We start from the raw sequence: 16,503 nt of genomic DNA, 5'->3' as shown, positions 1-16,503 counted from the left end.
GAGCACCCAGAGGTAATAACCACGTAACACGGATCAGGGATCTCACAGAAAGGGATGGGGCTGTGAGGCAGGTGAGGGTGAGATCCCTTCTAAGCCCAGGACAGCCAGAGAAGCTTCCAGGAGAGGGGGCAGTGGAGCTGAGCCCGGAAGGACTAGGAAGAATGTACACCTGTGGGAGGGGCATTCCAGGTGGAGGGAACAGCTTGGGCAAAGGCCTGGAGGGAGCAAAGTTCAGATCTCGGCCTGGAACAAGTCCCCAGGAATGTCAGGACCTGGAGTTCCCTCAAGGTCATCTGAAGGCAGCTAGCAGCTCAGACGTGTGATTCCCGTCAGGGGAAATGGAAATAAAAGAACAGGGAGAGGGGATGTGAGCAGAGGACATGAAGAGCAAAACCCTCCGAAGTTGTTGGAAAGCTCAAAACCGAGGCTCGGAGCTTGTGGGAACTGCAGGCCGTGGTTCATGAGGAGCCCCGGGCTCTGCCCACCGCCCTGACGACCTGGCTCTCTGTGGCTCTGGAGGAATCTCCAGAGAGAGGGCAGCTGCAGGACCGACAAGTGGGCCCCCAGGAGGGCTGGGGCCTGGGGAGCCCATGCCTGGCTCAGGTTCAGAAAGAGCCCCTCCTGGCAAATGTGTGAGGGGTGGGCTCCTCTAGCTAGAGGTGGCAGACCCAGGGGACTCACCCATTGGGCGGCAACTGGACCCTCACACTCCCTCCGTCCTGGATTCCGGGACCCTGTGATACAGCGACAGTCATCGTAATCTAACCATCACTGCCGTTGCTGCGGTGGTCTCAGGGGGAGACAGAAGCCCCAGGCTGGAGATCAGGGCAGTTGGGCAGGCAGGAAGCATTCTGAGCCAGCGCCCGGGATCAAGCCCCATTAAACGCCCATTAGTAGTTCACCTCTCTCAGCCGCCTGCAGCCCCCTCTCTGCCTAGCCGTCTTCCATTTCCTGGCGACACGCACTGAGCACCTACTGTGTGCAGGCCCTGCACCCACCAAAGTGACAGATGTGCTCCTGCCCGTGGACCTCCCTCAGGTGGAGAGCGACCTGACTCTCATTAAGGGCAGAAGGCAGCAGTGATCTGGAGGGTTAGGGCCACCCTTGACGAGAGAATGAGGCCACATTCCCCACTGTCCACCTCTGTCTCTGTCTGTCGTCTCCTGTGTCTCTCCCCGTCTCTCTGTCTCGGGGTCTGGGCCTCTTCCCCGTCCTTAACCCCCTCCCCACTCGACTCTCCCCTCCCCCCCGCCGCGGAGGCCGGCAGGGGGCGCTGCGGGGCGGCCTCGGGGCCCGGGGAGGCGGGGCGGGCGGCGGCCGCGTCGGGACCGGCCGCGATGGGACCGGAGGCGGCGCGGGCGGCGGCGGCGGCGCAGACAAAGGCGCGGGCGGTGCGGAGGGCGGCGCGGAGGGCGCGGGCCCCGGAGCCAGCGAGCGAGCGGGGCGCCGGGCTGCGGGGAGTCGGCGCCGGGGGCCCACCCGACTCGCGCCCGGACACTCGCTGGGCGCCGAGCTGGCAGGGTGAGCCGGGCCAGCCGAGCCTGTGCGGGGGCGCGGGGGCCCTGAGGTTCTCGGGCCGGGGGGAGGGCGGGGGGGTCCCTGAAGTTCCGGACACAGAGGCTGGGGGCGGCTCGGCGAGCCCCGAAGTTCAGAGCTTCAGGGGGCGCGGGGGCCCCGAAGTTCCGGAGTCGGGGTCGGGGAGGGGACCGTGCGAGGGGTTCCCAAAGTTCCGGGCCCGGCGTTGGAGGAGGCTGCGAAGGTGTCTCCGAAGTTCTGAATCTGGGAGGCGGGGGCGGCACGAGGGCACCCCGAAATTCCCGACTTGGAGATGGAAGGGTGGCAGGGGGTCCCCGAAGTTTAGGAGTCGGGGACGGCGCGGAGGATCCTCGAAGTTCTGGACCTGGGGTTGGAGGAGACAGATAATGTGTCCCCGAAGTTCTGGACCTGGAGTCGGGGTGCGTCGCGGGGATCTTGGAAGTTCCAGGGTCGGGGGCTGCACTTCCTGAAGTTGGGGTACGCTCAGGGCGCCCCTCTCCTGACGCCGGTGGGGACTCAATCGTGACTGAATGTCAGGCCCCCGGGACTGGGGCGCATGGGGTGGGGCTTCGCCCCCGCACGCGATTGGGGACCCTCGGCACCGGGCGGGGTCGGGCCCTCCGGGAGCCCCGCCGCACCCGAAGCGCATGACTAGCTGGTGAGTAACTTTCGCCAAACGCCGCAAGTCGCGGCAGGAGCGTCCGTGCCGCCGGAAAGGCCTGAGTTCCTGGGACCCAGGACCCACCCCCAACCCCGCCGAAGCTGCCGCCCCACCCCCGCCCAGGGGCTCGGGTTTCAGACCCTGTGACCGGGACAGCAGCTGCCCAGGACAGGGCTGGGCCGGGGCCTTCCTTCCCCCGCTTTGCCTCCCCCTCCCCGAGGTCCCTCCTGGACCTAGGGTCCCACCCAGCCCCCATGGTGTCGAGACTGAGTGGTGACGGGCGTCTAGAGTGGGCACCAGGGTGGACCTATGTGGCTACATCTTGTCTTTTGAACTAGGCTGGAGGCGTCCTGGGCATTTGGACTTTGTCTCCAAGGTGTGCCTCTGCCCCAGATTGGAGGCTGAGGGGTCTCTCCGTGGGTCCACTGGGGGACTGGTTTCCCACTTGGTGCCTGGCCAGGCCCCACTTTTTGACGGAGGCCCTGGTTTGGGGAGTGATGGGCAAATGCGGCAGAAAGTAGGAGCTGGCCTTGGCCTCCTCTGCCCAGCTCCGAGACTGAGGGGGCTTCTCTGGGGTCCAGTGACCAGGATGAGGAGAGGTTTGCCTGGGGTGTCAGGGGCCCCCTGGCTCCTGCCCAGGGTGTGGGGCTGCCTCCAGATGGAGAGACACGGGGTCTTTACGTTCTGAGTGAGCGACTAACTCCTTCACCCTTTTCATTGAAGTTCTATGAATGGTGCTCCTGGTGGTGGGTCTTGAGGTCCGACTTGCATGGCCTCCCTCAGCCTGGCCTGTGGGGGACACTCACAGGCCCCCTCTCCCTCCAGAGGCGAAACCAGGAGCTTCTGCCATCCCTCTGGCTGCCCCTTGGAACCCAGCTCAACCTGACCAATGTCCACAGCCAGGTGAGCCCCCGCCTCCACCTGCTGGGCCCTGAGCCCCCTAGGTGGCGCCCGGCCCCACTGAGCACCCTCTCCCTGTGCAGGGAGCAGCCCATCTTCAGCACACGGGCGCATGTGTTCCAGATCGACCCGGCCACCAAGCGGAACTGGATCCCGGCGGGCAAGCACGCGCTCACCGTCTCCTACTTCTATGATGCCACCCGCAATGTCTACCGAATCATCAGCATCGGGGGTGCCAAGGTCCCGGCAGGGCCTGGGTGGGGCGGCAGGTGCCAGGGGTCCCGTGACAGGCTTGGGTATGGTCGCTACCTTGCTGTGTGCCAGGGGGAGCCCTGACCCTTTCTGGGCCTTATCTCTTCCTCCTGAAATAGTTCAGAGCAAGGACCTCCAAGGTGCTGATGCAAAGTGATACCCCAGGGGGGTTCATGTTCATTATTACCAGTCCCATCGACCTTGAACTTTGCTCCCCCCTCCCCAGGCCATCATCAACAGCACTGTCACCCCCAACATGACCTTTACCAAAACCTCCCAGAAGTTTGGGCAGTGGGCAGACAGTCGTGCCAACACTGTCTACGGCCTGGGCTTTGCTTCTGAGCAGCATCTCACCCAGGTGGGTCTCGGGGGTGTGTGGTGGGAGGGACAGGGCTGTGCCTGGGTCTTCTCCTGAATGCACTGGGGACTCTAGGAAGGGGCTGGGCCTCCATCTTCCGACCTGCAGAATGGGCATAGAGAATCAGACAAGCCAGAAGCCCCTTCCCCTCTCCCTGAGTCACGTCTCAGCTCTGCTGGCCACCTGCTCCATCTCAGGACACACCTTGCCCTCTCTGGGTGCCTGGGCTGGGCTGGGCGCTTCCCCACACACCCTGGCACTCCCTCCGCCATCGCCCCACCCTGTGTCCTCTCTAGACTTCGCTATGTCTCACCCACTGTCTCCCTGTGTGGCTGGCGCTCTGAGTCCTGCTGAGGTCATGATGATTTTCTTCTTTTCTCCTAGAAACTTTAGTTTTCTTTTCCCATTGGGATCTTGAGTTGATTTCTGTGAGTGGTATAAGATAGGAATGCTTTTTCCCTTGTGGGTATTCGTTGCTCTTGGGCCATTTTTTGAAAAGGTCATTTCCCCCCAGTTTGCACAAAAAAGTGGCTGGATGTCTGTGAATATTTTCTTTAAAAAATTATTTTCCAACGAAGGAAATTTACTTTAAAATGAAAAAAAGTGTCTCCTGCCCTACCTGGAACTGGAGCGGGTGGTAGACATAAACATCAGTGTGACAGAAATGAGGATCGGGTGTCACTTTCTCACTGGCTGTGGTGCCGCTCGGGCTCCGAGCCCACACCCTGCCTTCCCTCCATCCCAGAGGGGTGTTCACAGCGTGCAGGCCTTCCAGACGGAGCAGCGCCCAGCTGGGGCCCTCCTTGCTGGAATAGCCTGACTGAGAGGAAAAGGGATCTCTTTCTCAAGGTGGCTCAATGTCATGCACCTCTGTGGACATCCCATCCTGACACTGATACCGCTCTGCTCATTGGGGCGTCATTTTCCAAAGCTTCTTCCCATTTTTCCAGTTCATGAGAGGAGAAGATGCGCACAGTTCCTAAAGTTGCTTCCAAAGTGACAGTGCGGGATGGGGGTGTCCTGGGGGGGCCCTCGGGGAGGAGGCTGGGGGTTTGCTGACTGTCTGTTCCTGCCCCCCCTTCCTCAGTTTGCTGAGAAGTTCCAGGAAGTGAAGGAAGCAGCGAGGTTGGCCCGGGAGAAATCTCAGGATGGGGGGGAGCTCACCAGTCCGGCCCTGGGGCTCCCAGCCCACCAGGTCAGCACTCCCTGTCCCGTGGCGCCAGGCACTCAGCTGATATTGGGGGGTCCAGATGCTGTGCCAGTGCCCAGGACCAAATGCTCACAAATGACAACGTAAAACTAGACCATGGCAGGGACTATGGAGGAGGGCGGGGGGGCTGTGGGAGCGTGTCATAGGCGGTCTGGTGCGGCCTTGCGTCAGGGAAGGCCAGAAGACCAGCCTAGATGGTGGAATAGAGACCTGGAAGTTGAAATGGCTGAGTAGAGGGCTGAGTGAAGAACTGGCCCTGGGCGTTCTCTTCCATTCATGTATTCAGCATAATTGATTGACCACCGTCTGTGTGCCGGGCCCAGGGCTGGGCACAGGGCTTACAGAGATGAAAAAGTAGGCTGGCCCCTGCCCTCAGGGCTCCTGGTCTAGGCAGTGAGGTGGGTTCATAAAGAATTTGGCTGGTGGAAAGGGCTTCCCATCGGCATCTTAAGTGGATATTGACATGTGGCCCCAGGAAAGGGCACTGATGTTGGGGGATAGCAGGGGGGTGTCAGATTGCTCCCCCTTTGCAGATTTCAACTATCACAGTGGGTTTAGACCAGACTACATCAGGTTGGCTCCTGGGGGTGGTGAGAGGAGAAGCAGACAAGGTGGGGGGCAGAGCCTGAAACTCCGGCCCAGGGGCCATGGGGAGCCATGGAGGGTGGATGAGGAGGTGAGGGGCACACTTGGATCCCAGTGTCTTGGAGGACCTCCCTGTCCTCAGTCAGGACCCCGCTAACATCAGCCCTGACCCCCAACCGTGACCTAACTGGTTCTTGACTGAAGCCACTCCCACCGTGACCCCACTTCTGCCCACACCCTTAGGTGCCCCCTAGCCCCCTCGTCAGTGCCAACGGCCCCGGGGACGAGAAACTGTTCCGCAGCCAGAGCGCGGACGTCCCCGGCCCGGCAGAGCGAGAGCGGCTCAAGAAGATGCTGTCCGAGGGGTGAGGGGGGTAGGGCGGGGCAGGACGGAGGGCGGGGGAGGGGCTGCGAGGAGCCGCCGGGGTGGCGCGGGCGGCGGATCTGCCTGGGGACCCGAGCCCCGGGAAGGGGAGGAGGCTGACCCCGTGGCTGACCACGTCCCCAAGGGCCGCCCCACCGCGCTTTCCGATTGTCACCCTGAGCTGGGACCGTGCGCCTGCTGGGACCCCGCCCCGGCAGCACCCCGCGTCCCCGGGGCCGCCCACCCCTGTCCCCGCGCTCTCCCGACCCCGCCCCCCGCCGCCGACCGTCGCGTCCCCGCAGCTCGGTGGGCGAGGTGCAGTGGGAGGCCGAGTTCTTCGCGCTGCAGGACAGCAACAACAAGTTGGCGGGCGCCCTGCGAGAGGCCAACGCGGCCGCCGCCCAGTGGAGGCAGCAGCTGGAGGCCCAGCGTGCAGAGGCCGAGCGGCTGCGGCAGCGGGTGAGGAGACCCGGCCCTCGCTGAGCCCCAGGTGGCCCTGGCCACAACGTGCCGGCACGTCCTCTGTGTCCTGAGTTCACCGACTGGCTGTGTGATCTCAGCCGGTCACTTTCCTGAGCCTCAGTTTCTTGCTCTGTGACATGGGTCTGAAATAATGCCAGCCTCAGAGGGTTGTCAGACCCTGAAGTCCTACCTGCCAGCGGTGGGGTGGTGGTCCCAACTGGAGGGGGTGAGTGAACAGGAGGGTGATTGCCCAGGGGTCAGGAGAGTGCAGGCTGGGGTGTCAGGTGCTGACTTTACTGTCTACACAGGTGGCTGAGCTGGAGGCCCAGGCAGCCGCCGAGCCACCCTCAGGCAGCGAGAAGGAGGGGCCGGGCCAATCATTGGAGCAGCTGGAGGCCCTGGTGCAAACCAAGGACCAGGTGAGCACTGAGTGTGTGAGCGTGTCTGTAAGGGAGCTGGGACCCCCGGAACAGACCTTGGGAACTCTTCTCTTCCAGGAGATTCAGACACTGAAGAGCCAGACCAGTGGGCCCCGTGAGGCCCCGGACGCCACCGAGCGCGAGGAGACACAGCAGAAGGTGCAGGTGTGTGTGGTTGCCATGGGGTGGGGTGACCGCGCATGGGCAGCCAGGCCTGGGTGTGGGACAGACCTGGGATCGTTATGACTCCCTGAACCTCAGTTTCTTCACCTATAAACGAGGTTGGAAAGATACCTGCTTAAGGTTGGGAAGGATTGAGAAGACTAGGTGCATGGAAGGTCTGAGGCACAGCAGGAGGCTTGTAAGCTATGGTTGTTAGTACGATGTTTCATAGCCATCCGTTCATTCAATGAGCAATATTTGAGTCCCTGCTGAATCTGCATACTTGACCCCATCAAGTCTTCACACCTCCTCAGCCTGAGGTCAGGAGCCTGCATTTGAACCCAGGTCTGACTGGCCTGGCTTTTGCTGGAGATTTTATCTGAGAAACAATCGTGGGGCATGTGCTGTGAGTCCAGCAGGTGGAGATGTTAAATGATCTGGTGTGCCCAAAAGTGTCCAGGCGAGAGAGAAGTTGAGGAAATGTTTCTTATTGTCTCCTCAGTAGAGTGCACAGCATGTGCAAAGGCCCTGAGGTGGGGCGCAAGTCAGTGTGTTCAAGGAACTGCAAGGAGGCTGGTGAGGCTAAGTTGGGATGACCAAGGAAAGGAGGGAGAGGGTGTGGATTTCATTTCAGCCTGATGGCTCACAGGAGGCTTTTGAGCAGAAGAGGGATGTGATTAGTACTATGCTATTCAGATTGGCCAGGGGGCTGGCGAATGTCTTGGGCAGAGGTGTCAGGGAGGAGGCCTGGAGACAGAAGGGACTTGGCCCAGAGTGGGAACTGTGGGGATGGCACTCAGACGCTGGACGCCCCAGGCAGCGTTGGTGACCCTTCAGACTTTGGGGCCCCCAACTCTGCCCACCCTCTCCCTGTTGCAGGACCTGGAGACCCGCAACGCAGAGCTGGAGCACCAGCTGCGGGCAATGGAGCGAAGCCTGGAGGAGGCACGGGCCGAGCGGGAGCGGGCGCGGGCCGAGGTGGGCCGGGCTGCACAGCTGCTGGACGTCAGGCTGTTCGAGCTGAGCGAGCTGCGAGAGGGCCTGGCCCGCCTGGCCGAGGGCGCGCCCTGAGCTGGGTGCTGGCCCCGTGGAGCCGGGCCGTGGGAGCTGGTGTTCCGCGAACGATTCCCGCCTGGGGTGCGGGCCGGGCCGCCGGCGGCACAGTGGGCCATTCGCCCTGGCAGGGACCGGGGGTGGACTCAGCCGGGAGGGCCTGGCCACGGCGCCCCAGCTGGCCCTGACCACTCACGGCTCAGGGGCTGTTTTTGAGCTTTCCATTGTGTAGAATTTCTAGAATCCCCGGGGCGCGTGCTGGTGCCCAGATTACATTTGTAAGCGTGGCTGTGTGCGTGTGGTGTGTGGGCCCCTACCTACTCTCTTGGGTGTCCCTGAGCCGCCATCAATCCCTGTAGGGCTGGGCAAGCCACTTGCAGGTGAGGGGAGTGAGGCTGAGAGAGCCTGAGGGGTGTGCCCAGGCCACACAGCCAGGAGCCCGGCACTGCTGCCCCATCCCCTTGAGTTCAGCCCGTACTGTTTGGACTTAGGTGGCCCCTGGTTGAGCCCCCATTCACTGTGGCCACAAATCCCAAATGTGACCAGGAGAGTAGGCAGGGAAGTTCCTGGAACACGGCTGTGCTCATTGGGCCTGGGAGTGAGCTCAGCACCCCTCACAGCCACGTTTGGAGAGAGGTGCAGTTGCTTTGCCCGGGAAACAGGCCCAGAGACGGCTTCACCAACCCAAGGTCGCCTGGCAGGAACGGCCAGCACAGCAGTTCAAGGCTTTGGGCTTGGTGGGTGGGAATGGAGAACTGGGTGTGGGGTGGGGGACATGATGCTCTGGGGCGCTTGAGAAGCACAAGCAGCTGAACCCTCCCCTCCGGCCCCCACTCCCCGAGAGTCAGGTGGAGGAAGTCGAAAGACCCATTTATTGAGCACCTCCTGCAAGTGACACACCTTTGCTCGTGGGCCCTATGGCATGCCCCTGAGGTGACCCTGGGCCAGGGTCACTCTGTGGAATTGGGCCCAACCCCATAGCCAGCATTCGTTCCTCCCCTGCAGTCTGACCCCCGGCCAAGGCTCTGAGAAGGGGCCAGCTGGGGGCTGCACAATGTGGGTGTCCATGGGCTCCGCTGAGGGGGACTGTCTCCAAGGGGGGACCCTCTGAGCCTCAGCTCGATGAAGGAGTCCCAGGCTGGGCAGGTGGGAGCCATGTGGGCTCAGGCAGGGCCCTGGGTGGGTGCTGGGGCCGAGCGGGCCTCAGGCCGGGCCCCGGGTGGACGCCCCCTGTGGTCTGCCCTGCTGGCCTTCTGCCGCTGCAGGGCCTGCTCCACCTTCTCCTTGAAGCGCCGGTTCTTCTGCTTGATCTTGGCCAGTTCAGCCTTGCGCTTGGCCTCCAGGTCAGGGTCCTGGCATGGGGTGGACCGGGAGGGAGGAGGCTAAGCTGGTCACCCCGCTGGGGAACCCTGCCCACCCCATCCCCCGCCGGCTCAGCCCTCACCTTCCCCTCCAGGATCAGCTGCTTCCGCTTGTTGATCTCCTTCTTTTCACCAAAGTTGGCTGCTTCCAGTTTCTGGGGGGGAGGGAGAGGCTGTCACAGGGGTCCCCATCTTGAAGAGAGCACTCTGGGCCCCAAGGACCAGCTGGGCCTCGTGCCCAGCCCCTTCCCCGACACTCACAATCTCGCACTCCCTCCGCACCACGTTGACCTGTGTGAGAATCTGCAGCACATCGGCCTCCTGCACCGAGAACTCCTCCAGCTTCTTCTCTGTGGGGACAGCGGGGCCGGGGGGCAGGGGAGGACGGACATGAGAGGGACTTCAGCCATGTAGTGAGCTCCCCGTGTGGTGGGGCATGCAAGGCCAGCCGAAGTCATATCAGATAAGGGTCAGGTGGGCAAGCTCGGAGATTTCGGACCTGAGGAAGGTCTGAAGCTTCCTTAGACCGAAGGATGAAGTACTGCTCTTTCTTGTTGTCAGAACACTCTGACTGTGACGGGGTTACTTACTCTTTGGAAACAGTGGCCTTAAAGGCGGGTGTTTCTGGGTTCTAGGACAGGGCATGCAGTGATGGAGAGGCCCAGTCAGTAGTTCTGTCTTGGCCACACATTCAACCACCCGAGGGGGTTTTAACACGCCCAAGCCCAGGCCCCTCCCTGGAGCTCCCTCCCCTCCGGGACCAGCTGCACATCCCGGTCTGAGCACTCAGCGCCTCCCACCAGACGTGGCTTTCAGCTGCTGAGGGCCACTGTGGGACCTTCTGTTTTGATAACTGGGCAAAAGAAACTTCCTTTGGGGTTGTGTAGGAAGGAGAGTGCATTTTAGCCTGCTCGTGTGAGGCTAGGGGGCATCTCACCCAGAGGTGCCTGCCACCCCCACTCCCTACTCACTGATCTGCTCCTCGATGGCGTGTACCAGGTGGATGTCATACTGCGTCACCAGTGTGATGGCTTGTCCCTGCCGCCCTGTGGGGACACACCAGTTACTTGCTGTGTGCTGGAGGCTGGGGACAAGGGGCCAAGAAAGGCAGTCCTGACTGCTAGGCAGGTCAGGGCTCCTCTTGATTGAGGGGAGCAGAGGAATGCTCAGTGGGAAGGTGGGGGGAGGGGAAGGAAGCCCAGGGCATCAGGGCTCACCCCCTGCTGGACCTCGGCCTCACACAGGGGCTGATTTCCCTTTTTGGTGTGGCTGCCAGGGAGCCCAGGCTGAGTTATGTCAGCACGAAGCCCTGACAGGCCTCAGCCCAGATCTCTGCACACCAGTCTCCACTGTCCATATCTGTGATGGTGGCTGGTGCTGGGGCAGCCCTGACAGCTGACAACGCCCGTGACCCTTGCAGCAGCCCCAGACAGGTGTCAACGTTCTCGTCACCCATCGTTTGATGAAGTAATGGGGCCCAGAGAGCTGATGTGACCTGCCCAAGGTCACAGGGTAGGAGAGAAGGGCCAGGCCCAGCCCAGCCCCAGAAACCATCTCTCTCCCGACTCCAGGAGTGAGAGAATCTCACGAACCCCATGCCCTTCCCTGGTGGGCTAGGGAGCAGACAGAAAGATGTGTCCTTGGCCCCTGGCCAGGCTTACAGTGAGAGGTTGAACTTGGACACCAGATCCTACGGGGCAGCAGCAAACCTGCTAGGGCTCACACACCCACTTGCTGCCGGGCTCTGATTGGCAGCTTTGAGAGGCAAAGGGGGCTGGCGTGAGCCAGCAGGGAGTGGTGGGGACTGGGGCAATGGGTACCATGTCCCCAGGGGATGTGCACGCTGCTCAGCTATCACAGCATAGGTTGTGCGGAGAAGCCAAAGCACCCACCTTTGCTTTTGAAAGGACAATTCCTGCAACTTGCAAATGCTGCCTCTAGGATTGCTCGTCTGTGGGCTGTATCTGCCCCATGTCCCACCAGCTTGTGACTTTGACTCCTCGTGGTGTGGGCTGGCTGGAGCGACAGGTGCCCAGAGGCCACCCTGCCCTGTCCACTCACCTGCACGGGCCGTCCGGCCGACTCGGTGGATGTAGATCTTCGGGAGCCCGGGGGTGTTGTGGTTGATGACCACCTGCACCGTGGGAATGTCCAGGCCCCTGGAGGCAGAGGCAGGTCAGCATCACCGCCCACATAGGGAAACCGAGGCTGGGACACACCCAAGGTCACTCAGCAGCAAAGCTGAGGTCGCCCAACTCTTGCCTGAGGCCAGCCTCCCACTTTGGCCCCTCTGGGGGTGCATCACGGGACCAGCACATGGGAGGGAGTAGCCGGGGGCGGCTCACCGGGAGGCCACGTCTGTCGCAATCAGGATCCGGTAGATGCTAGACTTGAACTTGGCCAGGGCGGCAAAGCGTTCTTTCTGTGCAGGATTGGGGAGAGAATTGGGGGGAGCTGGGGGTCAGGCAGCATCTCAGCAAATATTTGAGCACTTACTGTGTGAGGCCTGGGGACAAGGTGGAAGCCAGGACAGTCCCTGCCCTCACAGGGTTCACAGTCCAGTGAGGAAGACAACACGAGAAGACCAAACAGGGCAGACGGGGGGCAGGAAGAGAGAGGAGTCCCCGGGGGAGGCAGACGGGCCGCAGGGTCTCGGGGGCAGCCGACGCCTCACCTGCCTCATCGTGGAGTGCAGAGCCACAGCGGGGAAGCCGAATTTGCGCAGCATCATGCACAGGATCTGGCAGGTCCTGGCGGGAAGGATGTGCTGTCAGCCCCTCCAGTGCCCGGGTCCTGGGAAGGTGCCCCTGCCCTTGCCTACCCCTGAGACCCCAAGCAGGTGGCCCTGCACAGCTGGGGATGGAGAAGCAGGGGTGCGAGGTGTCCTGCCTGCTGACATCCTCTCTGCTGACCCCTCCCCTGGCCTAAGCCAATGAGAGTCGGCCCTACATCCAGACTTTTCTCTCCTGGTAGCCAGTTAGGAGGCCTCCTCCATGCAGTGTGGACTGCCCTTCTACCGCGCCCTGTGGTGGAAGAGCCTACAGCTTTTTGACATCCTCCCAAAAGCTTCAAAGGAGGAACCGACTCGAACTGGCTCTCGGAGCCCCTGGGATTGCAGAGACAACAGCCTGGGTGTTGGTGCTGGTGCACCAGGCCTCAGTGACACCCTAGACCACAGCAAACAGGTTGCTCCAAGGCCTTCCCAGCTGCTGCAGGAGTTACCTTGGGACAGCCCGAGGCCCCTAGCCCTTCTGGTTAAGGGCAGGGCTGGGGAACCCCAAATCCGGGCTCTGCCTTCAGGAAGAGTGACCTTGGCAAATCCCTCGAGCTCCCTGAGCAGCCTTGAGAGAATCCTCTGAAACCTCTGGTCTGAGCAGAGGCCCCAGAGCACCGAGACTGGCTGTGTGCCTCACACCTGCGACCTTGGCCCCCTCTCGGGCCTCCAGGAAGGGCTGGGGGGGGGGCGGGGCCTGAGCTCACTTGCACGTGTTGGTGAAGATGATGATGGACCAGTCCTGGTGCTCGTCCTGGAAGTTCTGGATCAGGTGGACCAGGTAGGCATCCTTAACCTTTTCAGGCACCAGCAGGTAGCGCTGGTCCAGCTGCTCCACTGTGCGCACCCTGGGGATAGGCGGGCCTCCGTTTCCCCTTCTGCTGAATGGGGCCAGTGCCCTGCCCTGCCCACGGCTAACAGCCTCGGTTAGGTAGACCTCCCACCCCCTGCCTGCTCTGCTCCCCTGACACGTGGCTGTGGACTTACGGGGCCTGAGCCTCCCAGAAGAAGGGCTGGTTGGTGGCCAGGCCCTGCAGTTCCCTGAGCGTGTCGGTCAGTGTGGCGCTGAAGAGCAGGGTCTGCCTGCGGGCTGGCACAGCTGCCAGGATGGCCTCCAGGTCGACGGTGAAGTCAGTGCAGCCCTGTTCCAACAGCCGGTCCGCCTCATCCAGCACCTGCAGCGGCGGTGGGGGGGGCAGGGATCAGGGGTCGGGTCTGGGGTGAGGGTGCCATCTGGGGCCTGGCCCATCTCTCCCGCCCTGGACGTGGGCCCGAACACTCTCCCTCTAGGCCTCAGAGGCCTGTTCTCTCACCCGTCACAGCTCCCACGTCACCTCCTCAGAGAGACCCTGCCCCCAACCATCTTCTCAGTACAGGTCCCCTCTTCTTGGTCCCTGAGCTGTCCTTGTCGCCGATCTTAACTCTCTACTGCATGGCCTGTGGCACACACATTTCCCAAATGGAGGAATCAGTGCCCCAGGCGGACTCACCAGGAAGCGGATCTTCTTTATGCTGAAGGTGCTGGAGCTGCGGAGGTGGTCGGCCAGGCGCCCCGGCGTGGCGATGACCACGTGTGGTTTCCGGGAGAGCTCCAGGGCCTGGGCCACCATGTCTGTGGGTGGAGGGCGAGAAGTGGGGCTGGGCAGGTCGTCTAAGCCTGCAGAGGCCCAGCTCAGAGCCTCCCCAAGCCCTCCATACCCATGCCGCCGACAATGATGCAGTCTTTCAGGCCTAGAGGCTTCCCCAGGACCCGGAACTGCTCTGCGATCTGGTAGGCCAGCTCCCTGTGGGTGTGAAGGGGCCGGGCTGGGTCAGAGAGAGGTTCTGTGCCTGCCTCCCATTCCCATGTCCGTCCCCAGGGCCTCCTGACTCACCCTCTCCTGTTCACACAGCCTCCAGGGCTCCTAGGCCCCTTTGGTCAAAGGCTCTGATGCTGAGTGTTGGAGGCCCACTGTGGCCCCTGCACCCTCACCAGGCCGGGCCCCAGAACAGCCCATGGCCCTGCCCCTGCCGGTCCTACCCAAACTGGCCTCTTCCCCTCCCACGTCCTCAGCAATGGCCTCAACACCACAGTCACCAGAGCCTCCCTGGGGCTGGTTAGTGTCCAAGTCCCCTCCTCTCTGCCTCTCAGCCCAGCTCCACCCAGGCCTCCCCTCAGCTCCCGTCCCCACTTTCTGGCCCCCCATCTTGCCCTTTCCTGCTCACACGCCTTCAGAACCAATTCTAACCTGGCCTTCAAGGCCCTTCTCAAGCTGGCTCTGAGATGCCCGGCCTGCAGGATCCTTTTTGTTCCCTGCGTCTCACACCTCTGCGTGAACACATTAGCAGGTCCCTCTGCCTAAAACATTTTTCCCAAATTTGTCTCTTTGAGAGACCCTTTCCATCCTTTAAGGCACCCCTTAATGAAGCCTTCCTTGACCCCCTTCCCAGGCCATGACCTCACAGCATATAGTGCCTGCCTCTTCGACGGCCATCACAGGACTTGTCATTTCAACTGCCACATGTGTCTGCCCAAGAACCAGAGATGTGCTACAGGCAGGCGTTGCTTAACGATGGGGACACATTCTAAGAAAGGCGTCGTTAGGCGATTTTGTCACTGTGCGAACATCACAGAGCGTGCCTATACAAATCTACATGGTGCAGCCTACTACACACCTAGGGTATGTGGTACTAATCTTACAGGACCCCTGCTATATATGCCGTACATCGTTGACCGAAACGTCGCTACACGGCACACGATGGTATTTCTTGGGCCATATGACTATCGATGGCTCCTTTCCGGCAGCGCTTGGCCTGAGTCAAGCCCTGTGCCAGCACTTTCTGCACAGCATCTTGTTTAATTCTGCAGCACCCCTAAGAGGTGGGCATGATTTCTGTCCCCATTTTGCACACAGGGAAAGTGTGGCTCAGAGAGGTAAGGTGCCTGCCTGAGAGAACACTGCTGGTTAACTCACCCAGGAGGCCTGTGAGGGCTCACCTGGTGGGTGTCAGGACGAGGCAGAAGATGCCGTAGGGATCCTCAGACAGCTTCTGCAAGATGGGCAGGACAAACGCAGCCGTCTTACCGCTGCCCGTCTTGGCACAGCCCAGGCAATCCCGACCTGGACAGAGGGCAAAGCAGCATCAACACACTTTAGGTGTAGACAGGTATTCCATCAGGTACAGGTGACAACAGCTGACATTCAATGAGCAGTTCCTGTATGCTCAGCACTGCCTATGCCCTTTCCACTCCAGACAAACTGACAATGTTCCATTGCGGGTACCTGACAAATTCTAGGAGGGAAGGCCGTTATCATCCGCATCTAACAGAAGGGGAAAATGAGTCTTAGAGATCTGCCCAGAGTACACAGCTGGTGGATAGCAGGCCGGACTGGAACCCTCGTCCATCCAACCCAAGATGCCTGCTACTAATCACTACCTCATTTTGACTCCCTCCCAGAGCATCTGAGCTTGGGGAACCTGGAATGCCCTTCCTCAATCTGCATTCTATGCTCCCTGTTTATTCTTCCATCTTTGGTAATTCAATCCTTCAACTTGTCACCTCCTAGGCTTCTTGAGGGCCACTCTGTAATGGCAAATTAGGTGGGGCTGGAGGAGTGGGAAGAAGAGCAGTCACGGGACCAGAGTCCTGGATTTGCCCAGCAATGTTGACGGCCTCACTTTTCATTTGTAAAATGAAGGCAAGTAGCGCAAACGCTACTAAATTTTCCCAGTACTATCGATTAGTCATTCATCAAACCCTCGCTGTGTTCTTAGACCATGAATGTGTCAGAGATTACATCATTTGTACGAGGACACACAGCCTGAACGCCAACACTGCTCAGTCTGCCTCCGGAACCTAGGCTCGCCCGTAAAGCCCAAGCATGCCCCTCGCCTCACAGGACCGGCGTGGGCAAAGGGATGACAGGCGACAGGAGCGGAGATGCCTCCTGGGGAAGAGGCAGGACCACACTCACCCTCAAGGATGGCGGGGATGCAGCCGAGCTGTACGGGCGTGGGCTGCTTCAAACCCAGCTGCCGACATTGTTCCACGAGCCACGATGACAGCCCGAGCTCCGCGAAGCCTGCCATCCTCGCCGCCAGCCCCGTGTGAGCCTCCGTGTGTAGCCGCGCTTCCGGCGCGTGCCGATGACGTCACGAAACCTTCCCACTTATTGGATCCGCCTCCTGTGTGACCCCGCCCTCTCAGCCCCTCACTCCGCCATTCCCAGCCTCGACCGCGTCTTTCCCCTGTTTCCCCGAATCCCGTCGGCTCGCAGGATCGAATCAAACTATAATTCCCGAGATGCCCTGCGAGACGCACTTGCGCCTCTCGTTCCTGTATTCCCATTTAGGAGTCTCCCATTGGTTCATCGCCAGGCTGGAAGGGGTAAACTACACTTCCCGGCGTGCCCCGCAGTGGCTCCC

At 61.2% G+C, this 16,503-nt stretch overlaps 2 protein-coding genes across 4 annotated transcripts; one reads left to right on the top strand and one right to left on the bottom strand.

Annotated features, from left to right (window-relative positions):
• The first annotated feature begins 1,378 nt into the window (after window positions 1–1,378).
• HOMER3 (homer scaffold protein 3) lies at window positions 1,379–8,249 on the top strand. 3 transcript variants are annotated; one of them, XM_070586687.1, is made up of 10 exons: window positions 1,379–1,521; window positions 3,023–3,100; window positions 3,181–3,337; window positions 3,576–3,707; window positions 4,795–4,902; window positions 5,746–5,867; window positions 6,169–6,325; window positions 6,637–6,747; window positions 6,826–6,912; window positions 7,789–8,249. In XM_070586687.1, exons 2-10 carry the CDS (start codon window positions 3,087–3,089, stop codon window positions 7,978–7,980), a joined length of 1,080 nt encoding a protein of 359 aa, XP_070442788.1. In that variant the 5' UTR covers window positions 1,379–1,521; window positions 3,023–3,086; the 3' UTR covers window positions 7,981–8,249. The 3 variants fall into 3 exon arrangements, with proteins under 3 accessions (XP_070442788.1, XP_070442789.1, XP_070442790.1); XM_070586688.1 differs by lacking the exon at window positions 1,379–1,521 and adding an exon at window positions 1,590–1,955; XM_070586689.1 differs by lacking the exon at window positions 1,379–1,521 and adding an exon at window positions 2,215–2,573.
• Window positions 8,250–8,813: 564 nt separating this feature from the next.
• On the bottom strand, window positions 8,814–16,371 carry DDX49 (DEAD-box helicase 49). The gene is made up of 13 exons (XM_070586684.1): window positions 16,053–16,371; window positions 15,074–15,197; window positions 13,795–13,880; window positions 13,587–13,708; window positions 13,084–13,271; window positions 12,804–12,944; window positions 11,998–12,073; window positions 11,669–11,745; window positions 11,385–11,482; window positions 10,295–10,369; window positions 9,585–9,673; window positions 9,407–9,478; window positions 8,814–9,314 (listed from the first exon to the last, which is right to left on the bottom strand). The coding sequence occupies exons 1-13, from the start codon at window positions 16,165–16,167 to the stop codon at window positions 9,126–9,128; spliced, it is 1,452 nt and encodes a 483-aa protein (XP_070442785.1). The 5' UTR covers window positions 16,168–16,371; the 3' UTR covers window positions 8,814–9,125.
• Between the last annotated feature and the right edge of the window lie 132 nt (window positions 16,372–16,503).

Source organism: Equus przewalskii, chromosome 20, assembly GCF_037783145.1.
Source record: "Equus przewalskii isolate Varuska chromosome 20, EquPr2, whole genome shotgun sequence".
NCBI lineage: Eukaryota > Metazoa > Chordata > Mammalia > Perissodactyla > Equidae > Equus > Equus przewalskii.
This window is presented reverse-complemented; position numbering and strand designations above follow the sequence as displayed.

What these genes read in the sequence shown, in the direction of transcription:
- HOMER3 (XM_070586687.1), top strand. An exon ending in TGGTGCAAACCAAGGACCAG is followed by an intron (nt 6,748 to 6,825) that starts GTGAGCACTGAG and finishes CTTCTCTTCCAG; the next exon opens with GAGATTCAGACACTGAAGAG. An exon ending in AGACACAGCAGAAGGTGCAG is followed by an intron (nt 6,913 to 7,788) that starts GTGTGTGTGGTT and finishes TCCCTGTTGCAG; the next exon opens with GACCTGGAGACCCGCAACGC.
- DDX49 (XM_070586684.1), bottom strand. Translation starts at nt 16,167, where the DNA reads ATGGCAGGCTTCGCGGAGCTCGGGCTGTCATCGTGGCTCGTGGAACAA. An exon ending in TGCGGAGGGAGTGCGAGATT is followed by an intron (nt 9,479 to 9,584) that starts GTGAGTGTCGGG and finishes CCTCCCCCCCAG; the next exon opens with AAACTGGAAGCAGCCAACTT. An exon ending in AGCTGATCCTGGAGGGGAAG is followed by an intron (nt 9,315 to 9,406) that starts GTGAGGGCTGAG and finishes ACCCCATGCCAG; the next exon opens with GACCCTGACCTGGAGGCCAA.